General features: G+C 49.7%; 1 protein-coding gene across 7 annotated transcripts in view; it reads right to left on the reverse strand.

Annotated features, from left to right (window-relative positions):
• The window catches only part of LOC135522887 (receptor-type tyrosine-protein phosphatase mu-like), a 313,769-nt gene that overhangs the window by 198,553 nt on the left and 98,710 nt on the right, over positions 1-16,506 (reverse strand). For all 7 annotated transcript variants that reach the window (XM_064949557.1, XM_064949559.1, XM_064949554.1 and 4 more), the window contains exons 3-4: positions 12,502-12,779; positions 1,745-1,823 (exon numbers count right to left, since the gene is read on the reverse strand). In XM_064949557.1, the coding sequence (XP_064805629.1) occupies positions 1,745-1,823; positions 12,502-12,779 (357 nt within the window). The remainder of the gene's footprint in view (positions 1-1,744; positions 1,824-12,501; positions 12,780-16,506) is intronic.

Here is a 16,506-nt window from a genome sequence, read left to right on the forward strand (position 1 = left end):
CAGAGTTCAAGGATATTAGAAGAAAGTTTTCACGGACGCAACAATAGCGGGGAAATGCGAAAGCAGGGGGGGGGGGCATAAACAAATGTCTGTCTCGCCCCTGTATTCAGAGCACCCTGTGTTTTTGGAGGTGTAATGGGGAAATTTAAGATGAATAAAGTTCATATTCAGTTTACAGCAACTATCCAAAACATTGACATGTTTCCCTTTCTGTAATGCACCTGATTTCCAGGGTTCTATCTGTGACACTCATTTGTGTATGGGTTGATGGCCACAACTTGTTACGGAATGTTATGGATTGCATTCATATCTGTTGACAGAACATTGGTGCAGTGAGATTAGAACATAACGGCCTGCTTAGAGAAGCCCGGTTAGGCATCTTCTCTGCTTCTGTGCTGGAGGTGTCTGCTGCAACTTGTAACTAAACTAGATTGATTTTGATAGACTTTATCAATGACTGCTCTCCTCTCCCTCTTCTAATTCCCATTACAGGGAACACAACATGCTTCCTTGTAGCCTTGTTGATACAGTGTGTGTGTGTGTGTGTGTGTGTGTGTGTGTGTGTGTGTGTGTGTGTGTGTGTGTGTGTGTGTGTGTGTGTGTGTGTGTGTGTGTGTGTGTGTGTGAGAGATAAGGGGGGGGGTTGTCCCCTTAGTCAGGCAGCTGAACTAACAACAAAGCTGACGTATCTGGGTCAATCTGAATGTCTAATGGAAGTTGGATCACCACCTCACTAACGCAAGGATGAAAGTCCATGCTAATCAAATTATGTAAAGGACTTTTTAATTAGCTCCCCCTTGTCTCTCCGTGTTCGAAGCGGGCGGGCCGTGGCGGGCGACGACCTTGATTCTGATATCTGAGATGAGGTACACTATAGTACACGCCACGGAACTCTGTGGTAGGCAATTAAAAAAGCTCTTGTGAAGTAATGGCGGCCCTGATATCTCCCAGCTCAGCACTCCCCCAATCTGTGGAGCGGAGGGCTAATGGTATTGCCCTGCTTCAACTGGGAAACAAACCTGAACCTGGGCCAAACTCAAAAAGAAGTCAACGTTCTCATGAGGCTAAGTACCTCTCTTTGTTGACACGTAATCTGTTGAGTGCCCTTGGAAAGTCACACACCACTCTACGCAGCGACGTTGTTAATAAAACAACTATATAAAACTGAAATGTGATGCAGAAAAATGTGAGATGTTTTCGCGTGTTTATATCTTCATTCAACATAACGTGTGCGGTGTGAGGGCCGATCTACGCAGTGAATCCTCACACATTCTTTGTGGAGTGGTTTTTCCTCGGACAGAGGGGTCTTCCTCAGCACCTGGCTACATGGCTAAGCAGATCTGTGAGTTCTATCCGAGGCAATTAGTCTAGCATACTCACACAGAACTTGACAAATCTGGGGGAGGATTGTGTCTCAGGGAGTCTTTCCTGGAGAGCAGGAGAATGACAGGAAGCTCCCTCCCCTCCTTTTGCCTTTGTCTCAGTGGAACACATTTCATATGACGGGCTGTGTAGTATATCCTGGCTTCATTCATGTCACAGGATGGGCTTGAAATATATTCCCCAGAAAAATACTGGAGTTCACTATATAGCAAAGACATGGGTCGGTAGGTGACAGCAATATAACTAGTGAGGAGCGAGAGATTAGGGGGGGGGGGCTGAAGAGTGACAACCCAGTGAGTTATGGGACTTGACTACATAACACATTCATTGTGTGCGTGCGTGCGTAGCAGTGGAGACTTACTGCACTGGTGGCCTTGCAAGATGATGCTCTTGATGGCCAGTAGGCCTCGATGTCCTGTGCTCACCGCCTCAAAGACAATCTGCAGAGGGGAGGAGAGAAAGAGACGTGAGAGGTTGGTAGTTGGCACAAACATAAAGAGCATCCCTAGTGCATTTCCTGTGATCTAGAAAACTGGCCATAGAGAAGGCTCATTTCCTCCCAACGCTCTACACAGTCCCCATCGTGGATTTAAAAGCTTTGGATGGGTGTGAGTATCGGTTGGAGAGAGTCACCACCATTATTCAATCCATGAGACGGAAAACAGACCGAGATGGCTCCTGTGCTTCCATTCACTGTATGTTGAGTGAGGGAGGAGTTAGAAGCGGGAAATAATACAGTTTATGGGGCCCCGGCCCACACGAAGCCTTCAAACATGGGACATGAGTTAGGGGGCTGAGGATTGGGTTACTGTTACCTGGACCTTTTCCTTGGACTTTCAAACAATGGGGCCTGCGTCTATGATGACTGGGTCTATTTATATTCCTGAATCATGGCTTCCAGACAGCAGGCGTTTAGCTATGAGGTATGTTCTATCAGCTGGATTCCCAGCTCCTCCTCTTTAGAAGATCTTCTTTGTCAGTGCTGTTTCATTCTGAGTTCAACCATGTTTTCACTACTGGTGTGAGAAAGAGTTAAGGTGAACACATCATAAAGATACGACCTAAACCATTTGAAATTATGTCTGCTCCTCCACTTCCCAGTAGAGCGGTGTCTGCTCCTCCACTTCCCAGTAGAGCGGTGTCTGCTCCTCCACTTCCCAGTAGAGCGGTGTCTGCTCCTCCACTTCCCAGTAGAGCGGTGTCTGCTCCTCCACTTCCCAGTAGAGCGGTGTCTGCTCCTCCACTTCCCAGCGGTGTCTGCTCCTCCACTTCCCAGTAGAGCGGTGTCTGCTCCTCCACTTCCCAGTAGAGCGATGTCTGCTCCTCCACTTCCCAGTAGAGCGATGTCTGCTCCTCCACTTCCCAGTAGAGCGATGTCTGCTCCTCCACTTCCCAGTAGAGCGATGTCTGCTCCTCCACTTCCCAGTAGAGCGATGTCTGCTCCTCCACTTCCCAGTAGAGCGATGTCTGCTCCTCCACTTCCCAGTAGAGCGATGTCTGCTCCTCCACTTCCCAGTAGAGCGATGTCTGCTCCTCCACTTCCCAGTAGAGCGATGTCTGCTCCTCCACTTCCCAGTAGAGCGATGTCTGCTCCTCCACTTCCCAGTCGATGTCTGCTCCTCCACTTCCCAGTAGAGCGATGTCTGCTCCTCCACTTCCCAGTAGAGCGGTGTCTGCTCCTCCACTTCCCAGTAGAGCGTGTCTGCTCCTCCACTTCCCCATGTCTGCTCCTCCACTTCCCAGAGCGGTGTCTGCTCCTCCACTTCCCAGTAGAGCGGTGTCTGCTCCTCCACTTCCCAGTAGAGCGGTGTCTGCTCCTCCACTTCCCAGTAGAGCGATGTCTGCTCCTCCACTTCCCAGTAGAGCGATGTCTCCTCCACTTCCCAGTAGCTCCTCCACTTCCCAGTAGAGCGATGTCTGCTCCTCCACTTCCCAGTAGAGCGATGTCTGCTCCTCCACTTCCCAGTAGAGCGATGTCTGCTCCTCCACTTCCCAGTAGAGCGATGTCTGCTCCTCCACTTCCCAGTAGAGCGATGTCTGCTCCTCCACTTCCCAGTAGAGCGATGTCTGCTCCTCCACTTCCCCACTTCCCAGTAGAGCGTAGAGCGGTGTCTGCTCCTCCACTTCCCCATGTCTGCTCCTCCACTTCCCAGTAGAGCGGTGTCTGCTCCTCCACTTCCCAGTAGAGCGGTGTCTGCTCCTCCACTTCCCAGTAGAGCGGTGTCTGCTCCTCCACTTCCCAGTAGAGCGGTGTCTGCTCCTCCACTTCCCAGACGGTGTCTGCTCCTCCACTTCCCAGTAGAGCGGTGTCTGCTCCTCCACTTCCCAGTAGAGATGTCTGCTCCTCCACTTCCCAGTAGAGCGATGTCTGCTCCTCCACTTCCCAGTAGAGCGATGTCTGCTCCTCCACTTCCCAGTAGAGCGGTGTCTGCTCCTCCACTTCCCAGTAGAGCGGTGTCTGCTCCTCCACTTCCCAGTAGAGCGGTGTCTGCTCCTCCACTTCCCAGTAGAGCGGTGTCTGCTCCTCCACTTCCCAGTAGAGCGGTGTCTGCTCCTCCACTTCCCAGTAGAGCGGTGTCTGCTCCTCCACTTCCCAGTAGAGCGGTGTCTGCTCCTCCACTTCCCAGTAGAGCGGTGTCTGCTCCTCCACTTCCCAGTAGAGCGATGTCTGCTCCTCCACTTCCCAGTAGAGCGATGTCTGCTCCTCCACTTCCCAGTAGAGCGATGTCTGCTCCTCCACTTCCCAGTAGAGCGATGTCTGCTCCTCCACTTCCCAGTAGAGCGATGTCTGCTCCTCCACTTCCCAGTAGAGCGATGTCTGCTCCTCCACTTCCCAGTAGAGCGATGTCTGCTCCTCCACTTCCCAGTAGAGCGATGTCTGCTCCTCCACTTCCCAGTAGAGCGATGTCTGCTCCTCCACTTCCCAGTAGAGCGATGTCTGCTCCTCCACTTCCCAGTAGAGCGATGTCTGCTCCTCCACTTCCCAGTAGAGCGATGTCTGCTCCTCCACTTCCCAGTAGAGCGATGTCTGCTCCTCCACTTCCCAGTAGAGCGATGTCTGCTCCTCCACTTCCCAGTAGAGCGATGTCTGCTCCTCCACTTCCCAGCGATGTCTGCTCCTCCACTTCCCAGTAGAGCGATGTCTGCTCCTCCATTTCCCAGTAGAGCGATGTCTGCTCCTCCACTTCCCAGTAGAGCGATGTCTGCTCCTCCACTTCCCAGTAGAGCGATGTCTGCTCCTCCACTTCCCAGTAGAGCGATGTCTGCTCCTCTATTTCCCCAATGCTGTTGGGTTACAACCCCCCTGCCCCCCCCATGGCCCTTATCTCTCAGGATGCAGCTGGTTAAAGACACATGGGCCGCCTTCCTGTTCACACTGAGCAGGGGTTCTGGCACCCTGCCCACCCCACTTTGTTTACTATACATCAGAGCCCTTCCATTGGTCAAAAAGCAGAGCGGCAGGACCTCTTTCCTGTGATCCTTCCTCCCTACTCTTTATCACTCAGCCAATGGCTGTGATTTATTCCATGAAGTTGTTCGCTCCCCTTCACCCTTTTTCACTCACCTTCACGAATGTGGAACAACTGGACAGCTATAAAGAATACTGATGCCTAGTTAAGGTCGCCATATTGTTCTTAACCTATCAAGACCTGTTTTGTTCAGTGATGGGGAGTGAACAAGGGCAGAAGGGAACAACTTCCTGGTATGAAGCGCGGCCACTAAGTCAACTCTGAGTATCTGACTTGACTCGGTCACAGAAGACAGAAATGAGGTCAAGCGAGACAATAGGTCCGTTGGCTATGGGTGGCAAGCGTCTAGTTAAGATCAAGACTGAAAAGCCCCCAACCATGGAAGTCACAGTGTTCAAAGTTTCCGAACAGCGAAAACAAACACTTAAGATAACAGAACTATGTGGGGCCCAGATAGGAGGTCAGTAGATGCAAGAACACCCAAACCAAAACAAAATGTCTGGGTAGACAGAGGCAAGAGTGTCAAATGAAATCGATCAAATAAAATGTGTTTCCTTGTACTTTAAACAGATCAAAGGGGGGGCTTACATTCCCTGTTATTCATCATTCACTGTGTATTTATTCCTAGTGCCACTATTTCTGCTACTATTACTTCATCTTTATCTGTGCATTGTTGGAAAAGGGCCCGTAAGAAAGCATCACTGTTAGTCTACACCTGTTGTTTATGAAGCATTTGACAAATAAAATGTGATTTGTGATCGAAGCAGATTACGTCCCAAGGACAAATCAATTTAGAGGAGATTGCAACGCGCTATGTTTTACATCCAGCTCCCATTCCACCCATGATTATGTTCAAACTCCTTCAATAAAGCAGACACAATGAGGTAGACAGCATCAAAACAGCACCCTATTCCCCATATAGGGTCCTGGTCAAAAGTAGGGAATAGGGAAGCATTTTGGACACAGGCCAAGGCCTCATAGCTGTGTGCATGCACACCTCATATCAGTCTGATGTCCAAAGCCCAGAACTGGATGCCGAAATGATCTTTACTCCATTCCTCAAGCCTACCACATTAGCTGAAGTAGGATGTATTGTTGAGGAACCATACCTAGTCCAATGTAACCTGCTTAAAAATGGCCTTTTCTGTGTGTTACCATGGAGGACCCAAACACACTAGTCCCAATGCACCGCAGACAAGGAGGATGAAAATGAGTCATTAGCCACAAGATAACATTGTTGAGCTGAGGCCAAACAAGATGCCTTTATTAAAACCATTCAAATGGGTTTTAATAGACTTCCATCCCTCTCCTCCTCTCTCTCGCTTCCTTTTGAGCACCGGCAGATGCCTCGGCTGCTAATTATGCCTTTACGAGGGCCTAATTATGCCTTTACGAGGGCCTAATTTTGCCTTTACGAGGGCCTAATTTTGCCTTTACGAGGGCCTAATTTTGCCTTTACGAGGGCCTAATTTTGCCTTTACGAGGGCCTAATTTTGCCTTTACGAGGGCCTAATTTTGCCTTTACTAGCGCATAATCATGCCTTTACGAGGTGCCTAATTTTCTAAAAGGAAATGAAAAGTAAACACCAGTGTGAAATGTCACGACGTGCCGCAGAGGTAATTAAACCTCAGGTTGTTAATGTTTGTCGCCGTGGTGATGCTAAGCAACCTGCTCGACCCCGGCGGACCCCGAACACCCCTCCCCCTCCTGCCCTTCCCCTCGTCCCCTCGTGCTTTCGTTCATCTCCTACATTAGCTGCATCTCGTTAATGAGCTCAATGAGCCATGACAACGTTCATGTGGTTAGTGGGTGCTGGAGAACTAAGTTTGCTTTTCTTTTGCATAATGCGTAATCTAAAGTGAGTAGCGCTCCTCTGTTGTTCGTGTTTATTACTTTACTACATGGCATCCTTTGTGGAACATCAGATTCTCTACATCTTTTACAAAATGTGTTGTCAGTAAGTTGTTAAAACTTCCTAAGAACAAAAGGCTGATCTCATGCATAATAACAGACGTAGAAGAGATGACCCTCCTGGCTCTCTCACCCTCCCTCTCCCTCACTTGCGCCCAACCTCCGCCCTCCCTCCCTAGCGCCCAACCTCCCTCCCTAGTGCCCTCCCAGCCTCCCTGATTAAATAATGATGCTATGATGCCAGTGTTCCTTTACAGTTCACCTGGTGATTGTGATTGTGTCTTAAAATGGAATTGGAATAACAGAGCAGACAGAGATGAACAGAGCAAAATGTCAGGATTAAGATCATAGTATGACGGGCTGAAGAAGGAAATTACCATATTCGAAATGCAAGGCGTTATCAATTAAACGTTTCTCAAGAGCGAACCAAACATTGCTATGTAACAAGACCTGTGCTGATGGACTGGCAGTGTAAACGGAGTGGAGAGAAAACCATACGCTGTAATTACAAATAAGTAACAAAGTAGGTTCTGTATTTCAGGTGGTTTTCATTTTGATAATCACTTAAATATACTGTGCAATTACAGAAACCCCATAATTACTTTCTACATTGTCATTAGGTATAGAGCTTTGAAGAGGACGCTTTTCCATTGTTAATCTGAGAGGGTATCAACAAGTCACAATTTTGCATTCCTCGCAAATTCTGCTCAGTGTAGAGAGAGAGTCTCCTCCTGCCCAGTGCCTCTGTGGAACAGATGGAGGTGATTTCTCTGGGGAAACGTGGAGATGGATTTATCCCTCATCCCCATCAGTCTCTCTAGGGCAAACCTCACAGACCTGCTTGTTTCCATTGTGTCAGCACTGGCAATGCTGACCCTGCGTCTGTGACCCTGCACGCACGTATGTCTGTGACCCTGCACGCACGTATGTCTGTGACCCTGCGCGCGCGTATGTCTGTGACCCTGCACAGGCGCGTATGTCTGTGACCCTGCGTGGGAGGAAACCAAACATTTGGTGTGAGCGGTAATTTCCTGGGCAGGAAATCCGCAGCTCTGCAGCCTGAGAGTGATGCTAGAAAGTGGTTTGACCTCCAGAGACCTGTACTGCCATAGAGCTGCAATGACAACACATGAACTCTGGCAAAGTTGAATATTATTATGTCATGCTAATGGGCGGTGTTTAAAAATGGATCTCTCGCTGGGAACATGTCTGATGGGTTCTCATCTCCACCCACATTACCTCTACATTAGTTACACCAGTCTGGATGTACAGCCGCCCAGAGGAAAACAACACTGTCTACCATTTCCTACCTGGCCACAGTACAACATGACTTTGACTTGAACAAAACATTACATTTCCTGAACAGTAGGGCACTTAAAGACAACCATACCCCCTGTTCTATGTGCCCTTTCTATAGCCCCATCCTACTAACCCCTACCCCATCCCCATCTTACTAATCCCCACCCCATCCCCATTTTACTAATCCCCACCCCATCCCCATTTTACTAAACCCCACCCCATCCCCATTTTACTAATCCCCACCACATCCCCATTTTACTAATCCCCACCCCAACCCATCCCCATTTTACTAATCCCCACCCCATCCCCATTTTACTAAACCCCACCCTATCCCCATTTTACTAATCCCCACCCCATCCCCATTTTACTAAACCCCACCCCATCCCAATTTTACTAAACCCTACCCCATCCCCATCTTACTAAACCCACCCCATCCCCATTTTACTAAACCCATCCCCCTCATCATCCCCATCTTACTAAATCCCCACCCCATCCCCATTTTACTAAAATCCCCCTAACCCCACCCCATCCCCATTTTACAAACACCCACCCCATCCCCATTTTACAAACCCCCACCCCATCCCCATTTTACAAACCCCCACCCCATCCCCATTTTACAAACCCCACCCCATCCCCATTTTACAATCCCCACCCCATCCCCATACCCCACCCCATCCCCACTTAAATCCCCACCCCATCCCCATTTTACTAATCCCCACCCCACCCCATTTTATAAACCCTACCCCATCCCCATTTTACTAATCCCCACCCCACCCCATCCCCATCTTACTAATCCCTACCCCATCCCCATTTTACTAAACCCCCCATCCCCATTTTACTAAACCCTACCCCATCTTACAAACCACCCCACCCCATCCCCATCTTACAAACCCCCACCCCATCCCCACTAATCCCCATCACCCTAATCCCCACCCCATCCCCATTTTACTAACCCCCACCCCATCCCCATCTTACTAACCCCTACCCCATCTTACTAAACCCCACCCCATCCCCATCTTACTAAACCCCCACCCCATCCCCATCTTACTAACCCCCACCCCATCCCCATCTTACTAAACCCCACCCCATCCCCATCTTACTAAACCCACCCCATCCCCATCTTACTAAACCCCACCCCATCCCCATCTTACTAAACCCCACCCCATCCCCATCTTACTAAACCCCACCCCATCCCATCTTACTAAACCCTACCCCATCCCCATCTTACTAAACCCTACCCCATCTTACTAAACCCTACCCCATCCCCATCTTACTAAACCCCACCCCATCCCCATCTTACTAAACCCCACCCCATCCCCATCTTACTAAACCCCACCCCATCCCCATCTTACTAAACCCTACCCCATCCCCATCTTACTAAACCCCACCCCATCCCCATCTTACTAAACCCCACCCCATCCCCATCTTACTAACCCCCACCCCATCCCATCTTACTAAACCCCACCCATCCCCATCTTACAAACCCTACCCCATCTTACTAAACCCCCCCATCCCCATCTTACAAACCCTACCCCATCCTAAACCCCATCCCCATCTTACTAACACCCCATCCCCCATAAACCCTACCCCATCCCCATCTTACTAAACACCCACCCCATCCCCATCTTACTAACCCCCCACCCCATTCCCATCTTAGTAACACCCACCCCATCCCCACCTTATTAACCCCCACCCCCACCTTACTAAACCCCACCCCATCCCCATCTTACAAACCCCCACCCCATCCCCACCTTACTAACCCCCACCCCATCCCCATCTTACAAACCCCCACCCCATCTTACAAACACCCACCCCATCCCCACCTTACTAACACCCACCCCATCCCCACCTTACTAACACCCACCCCATCCCCACCTTACTAACCCCCACCCCATTCCCCCCTTACTAACACCCACCCCATCCCCACCTTATTAACACCCACCCCCCCACCTTACTAAACCCCCACCCCATCCCCATCTTACAAAACCCCCCACCCCCATCTTACAAACCCCACCCCATCCCCATCTAACCCCCCACCCCACCCCCATCTTACTAACCCCCACCCCCACCTTACTAAACCCCACCCCCCCATCTTACTAAACCCCACCCCATCCCCATCTTACTAACACCCACCCCCACCTTACTAACCCCACCACATCCCCATCTTACTAACCCCCCCACCCCATCCCCATCTTACTAACCTCCACCCCCACCTTACTAACCCCCACCCCCATCCCCACCTTACTAACCCCCACCCCCATCTTACTAACCCCCACCCCATCCCCATTAATAACCCCACACCCCCAACTAACCCCCACCCCCACCTTACTAACCCCCGCCACCCCATCCCCATCTTACTAACACCCATCCCCAGTCTTACTAACCCCCACCCCCACCTTACTAAACCCCCACCCCTTCCCCATCTTACTAAACACCACCCCATCCCCATCTTACTAACCCCCCATCCCCATCTTACTAACCCCCACCCCCAACTTACTAACCCCCCATCCCCATCTTACTAACCCCCCATCCCCACCTTGCTAACCCCATCCCCATCTTACTAACCCCCATCTTGCTAACCCCCATCCCCATCTTACTAACCCCCCCCCCACCTTACTAACCCCCACCCCCACCTTACTAACCCCCCACCCCATCCCCATCTTACTAACCCCCACCCCCATCTTACTAAACCTCACCCCATCCCCATCTTACTAACCCCCACCCCCACCTTACTAACCCCCATCCCCATCTTGCTAACCCCCCATCCCCATCTTACTAACCCCCACCTTACCAACCCCCACCCCCAACATACTAACCCCCACCCCCATCTTACTAACCCCCATCCCCATCTTACTAACCCCACCCATCCCCATCTTACTAACCCCACCCCATAACCCCCATCTTACTAACCCCCACCCCCATCTTACTAACCCCCACCCCCATCTTACTAACCCCCCATCCCCATCTTACTAACCCCCATCCCCCATCCCCATCTTACTAACCCCCATCCCCATCTTACTAACCCCCCATCCCCATCTTACTAACCCCCATCCCCATCTTACTAACCCCCACCCCCACCTTACTAACCCCCATCCCCATCTTACTAATCCCCATCCCCATCTTACTAACCCCCATCCCCATCTTACTAACCCCCACCCCATCTTACTAACCCCCATCCCCATCTTACTAACCCCCACCCCCATCTTACTAACCCCCACCCCCATCTTACTAACCCCCACCCCATCTTACTAACCCCCATCCCCATCTTACTAACCCCCACCCCCATCTTACTAACCCCCATCCCCACCTTACTAACCCCACCCCATCCCCATCTTACTAACCCCCCCATCCCCATCTTACTAACCCCACCCCCATCTTACTAACCCCCACCCCCCCCATCTTACTAACCCCCACCCCCACCTTACTAACCCCCACCCCCACCTTACTAACCCCCCCCCCATCCCCACCTTACTAACCCCCATCCCCATCTTATTAACCCACATCCCCACCTTACTAACCCCCAGCCCCATCTTACTAACCCCCAACCCCCACCTTACTAACCCCCCATCCCCACCTTACTAACCCCCATCCCCACCTTGCTAACCCCCATCCCCATCTTACTAACCCCCATCCCCATCTTACTAACCCCACCCCCATCTTACTAACCCCCCCACCTTACTAACCCCCAGCCCCACCTTACTAATCCCCATCCCCATCTTATTAACCCCCAGCCCCATCTTACTAACCCCCAATCCCCACCTTACTAACCCCCCACATCTTACTAACCCCCATCCCCCCACCTTACTAACCCCCATCCCCATCTTACTAACCCCCATCCCCATCTTACTAAACCCCATCCCCATCTTACTAACCCCCCATCCCCACCTTACTAACCCCCATCCCCACCTTACTAACCCCCATCCCCACCTTACTAACCCCCATCCCCATCTTACTAACCCCCATCCCCATCTTAGTAACCCTCACCCCCCATCTTACTAACCCCCATCCCCACCTTACTAACCCCCAGCCCCATCTTACTAACCCCCAGCCCCATCTTACTAACCCCCATCCCCATCTTACTAACCCCCATCCCCATCTTACTAACCCCCACCTTACTAACCCCCATCCCCACCTTACTAACCCCCCATCCCCACCTTACTAACCCCCACCCTACTAACCCCCATCCCCATCTTACTAAACCCCATCCCCACCTTACTAACCCCCATCCCCCATCTTACTAACCCCCACCTTACTAACCCCCATCCCCACCTTACTAACCCTGCCCCCACCTTACTAACCCCCCACCCCACCTTACTAACCCCCATCCCCACCTTACTAACCCCCATCCCCCACCTTACTAACCCCCAGCCCCACCTTACTAACCCCCCCAGCCCCACCTTACTAACCCCCATCTTACTAACCCCCACCCCATCTCACCTGGTAGAAGTTGGGCCAGAAGGTGCTGACAGCCAGCTCCACCTGGCGCCAGGTGGGGTAGGCGGGGCCGGAGGCGTTCCACACGGGGATGCCCAGCGGACTGTTGTTCTCCTTAATGTAGATGTTGAGCTGGCCCGGGTTGGCGCCCTCGCGCTGGCCCGCCACGTAGTACTGGAAGATGAGGCAGTGGGTGTCGTTCTCTTTGAGCTGGGGCATGAGCAGCTGGGCCTTCTGGCCCGAGGAACGTCCGCTGGTGTTGACCATCATGAAGGCTGAGCCTAGGGGGGGGGAGAGGAGGGTTAGTCAGTGAAACTACTAAACACACTATTACCTATAAATGACTTGAATAAACTTGACTAGTAATCAAGTGCATTTAAGATGTCACCGATTCAAACCGTTTTAAATGAGCATGAGATGCACTGCTAAATCATGACAGTTATTTATGCCCTAAATATGAATTAGACGGGGTATTAGGGGAGGTAATCCAGTGCACACAGTTTCTGAACGGCCATGTCATGAACACATATTTGACAGTTGCAGGTAGATACAGTAAAATAGGTGCTGCTTTCAATGATTTACGTATGGACTAATCAGCAGGCTACGTGTTTGTAGAAGATAACCTGGCCAGCTGTTTATTTCAGAAACAGGAAAATGTGACCTGAACAAAGCACATACTGTAGGTTAATTACTGTATCCAAGTCTCCCACTTCACCACTGACGTGATTATGGCAACACTAAATAAAGGTTCGTTGATTCGTTAACACAGCCTGTATACTTCATAACAAGACCATGACAAAGGAAACAGGGGGGAAGAGAAGATAAAGGGGATAAGATGTCTGCCTCAGTCAGAACAACAGTTAATGAATAACCACAACGTAACATTAAGAGAACCTCTCACTAGTCAGCATGGGTTGCCAGGATGGGACTCAGTCATACAATCAATAGAACGGGCTTGGAACCTCTAACCATGACAACTTGAATGGGGATTCCCATTCTATTCCTTCTATATCTATGACTGAGTCACTAGTCAGTATGGGTTGCCGGAGATGGGAGAGGTTCTATTAATGTCACGTTGTGGTTATTCATTAACTGTTGTTATGACTGAGGCGGACATCTTCTTATCCCCTTTATCTTCTCTTCACCCCTTGTTTCCTCAGCTCATTTAAACGGCCGTTTCAAAACTTTTTTTAATGGGCAAAAAGCGGAGTGTGGTGTTTGTTTTACTGCAAAAGACTCTCTGCCATTGTTCTGGCTCGTCTACTAGGTGTTCATTATCTACACAAACTGGTATTCCTGAGCTGAGTCTATATTTCTCTCTACAGTAGCTACTGTGTATATGCAGATTGTTGTTTCTTTCTAAAAATAAGCATGATGTACAAAACTAACAGGGAGATAGAGTGTAGGAGTGGAATGTATGGCCCACCAACAATGAATCAGAATTCTCATTGAAATTCTCTTCACTAAGTGCAGTATGCCCAAACAGCACCGTGGCAAATCTGAAAGTCTCAAGTGTCACTAATGTATACAGCTCCATTACTTCTATTTATATATTTTTCTGAAACTCTGCTTTCTTTACTGAAGGTTCAGTCGCTAACGGCCCCCGTCATGCCCTAAAAGCCTAGACGATGGGGATAGTGAAGGATTTAGGGGGGGTTCATAGAGATCCCAGGCTCATTGATCCTGAGTGGAGAAGAGAACAGGGAAGGGACCACTTTGTCCTTGGCCTTCCTTCCCCACTTCCATTAAAGCCTGTAGAACGCTCTCTGCCATGGCAACGTTGAAGTGCCCAGTACATAGGGCTTCAGAGTCTCATCGGCAGGACTCTCATTAGTCCATTTGTGCTCCAGCATTGGCCTTCCAGGGCTGGAGCACAGAGCGGAAGGAGGAGTGGGAGGAATCGATACAGTCTGGAGGTAGTGAAGGGTACACCATGGACAAATCCAGTAGCAACAAATGGACGCCCTTGACCACACCACTTTTGGGGTTGAGGGCCGTTGTTGAACATTTTCAAAAATTCTAAATTCCTATGATGGCGAAAGGGTTGGCAAAACAAGAACAGTTTGCTTTGAATGGATGTCTGGTGATAATTGGAGGACCACGTTGGGACAAAGAACGTTGTTTATGTATATTTAGTCCAATTTAAAACAGAGCAGTGGCCTTAAAATTCAACCTCTTCCTACTGTTTGCAATGCTCGGAAGGATCTGAGGCCTTCAACCTAGAAGTGGTGAACAAAAGACACGTTGAAGAGCTCTATATATGCAACAAGTTTTACTGTAGTTGTCGCTCCAGCTTGTCATCTAAGATCAGTCCCGCGCGCCAGGGTCATCCGCCGGCCTCTATATAATTACACATCAAACTATGATTCAAAGATTGTACCTACCTCTCCCTGGCTGTAGTATTAATGAGATAGAGGGTGCCCTCCTGTGCCGTGTCCATTCTTGTGTACTAAAGTGCGCCTTTTCCCACTTAATTTCAGATTAAATTGCAGATCAGGATGTTAAATGTGCACCCTACCCTCTCATTTCCCAAGCAAATCTTGCCTATGGCCTGCAGCTACGAGAGGGGTAATTTGATATTCCATAATAATGATGGAATTGTGTTAAGGAGCCCAGACAACTCAGGCAGTCTCTGGGATTGTGTTAAGGAGCCCAGACAACTCAGGCAGTCTCTGGGATTGTGTTAAGGAGCCCAGACAACTCAGGCAGTCTCTGGGATTGTGTTAAGGAGCCCAGACAACTCAGGCAGTCTCTGGGATTGTGTTAAGGAGCCCAGACAACTCAGGCAGTCTCTGGGATTGTGTTAAGGAGCCCAGACAACCCAGGCAGTCTGTGGGATTGTGTTAAGGAGCCCAGACAACTCAGGCAGTCTCTGGGATTGTGTTAAGGAGCCCAGACAACTCAGGCAGTCTCTGGGATTGTGTTGAAGGTTGATAAAAACTGTAGTGGGGTGCGGGGTAATCTTTTTTGGAATTGGCAGTTCCCCCTCTCCATTAGAGATCTTTATACCACTGGGCTCATAGTTGGCATCAACGTCCGTTTAGTCATTTCATGGGTATGAGAGCTCACTGCTCACCAAAAGTCCCTTGTAAATCGGTTCAATCAGACTTCTGGCTATACATACTCACTACTACACTCGAGCTGGCTCATATGCTCCCTGTTGCTTCTACCAAACACACAGATATGATATCTTCTGATGACAGACATCATCCAACACCCAGGCCACAACCAAAACCCAAATCCATTCCCAATGCCACGCTACACTCTTGACCTCAAAAACTCAGATGACACCTCTGTCGCCTCTGGCGATGAACACACCAGTACATCTGACAATGATAACGACCAAGCTCGAGGCACAGCACCGGTTCCCATGGCCACCAGATCACCGGCGTCAACGATTTCTCCCAATTAATTTCATATTCCAATGTTTCTCGCATGGTTGCTGGTTGTTAGTACACAGGAAGAATGAAGTGTATGGAGCTGGGTCATTATAAAGTATGTTGGCAAGTTCATTGCCAAGATAAAAACGACAAAATGGTGTTTGTAGATACAGTTTAGGAAAGTGGTCTAGTGCATCATTTTCTTGACAGCCTTGTCAGAAAAACGCTGCTCCCTCAACGGATTCAGTCTTTCATAACTCGTAAATAAACATCCATCACCAATCCTTGACATGATATCTAAACTATGCCTTTTAATTAATAGAGTCCTCTCTAATGTGCCTTCAGAGCATAGCGTTAAGCTGCATGTTAGCCTTCCGTTTGGTGTCTTGCCAACAGGTATATATGCCTGTCATTAGCATAACTCCTGTGCCATGATCAGAAGCACAATTTCTTTCCTTTCCAACTCACTTCATATATTTGTTCACAAGACCAATAGAAAAGAGGAACACCCTTTCATAAGTGGAGGCACATTGCTCTTCCTGGTTGCATTGAAACAACTACTGAAACAACAGAGCACTTTCAAGGGATTGTTTGCCCCTTTCATGTTGTCCTTTATCTCTCTCTTTTG

The sequence above is a fragment of the Oncorhynchus masou genome, chromosome 30 (genome assembly GCF_036934945.1).
Source record: "Oncorhynchus masou masou isolate Uvic2021 chromosome 30, UVic_Omas_1.1, whole genome shotgun sequence".
Classification (NCBI taxonomy): Eukaryota; Metazoa; Chordata; class Actinopteri; order Salmoniformes; family Salmonidae; genus Oncorhynchus; species Oncorhynchus masou.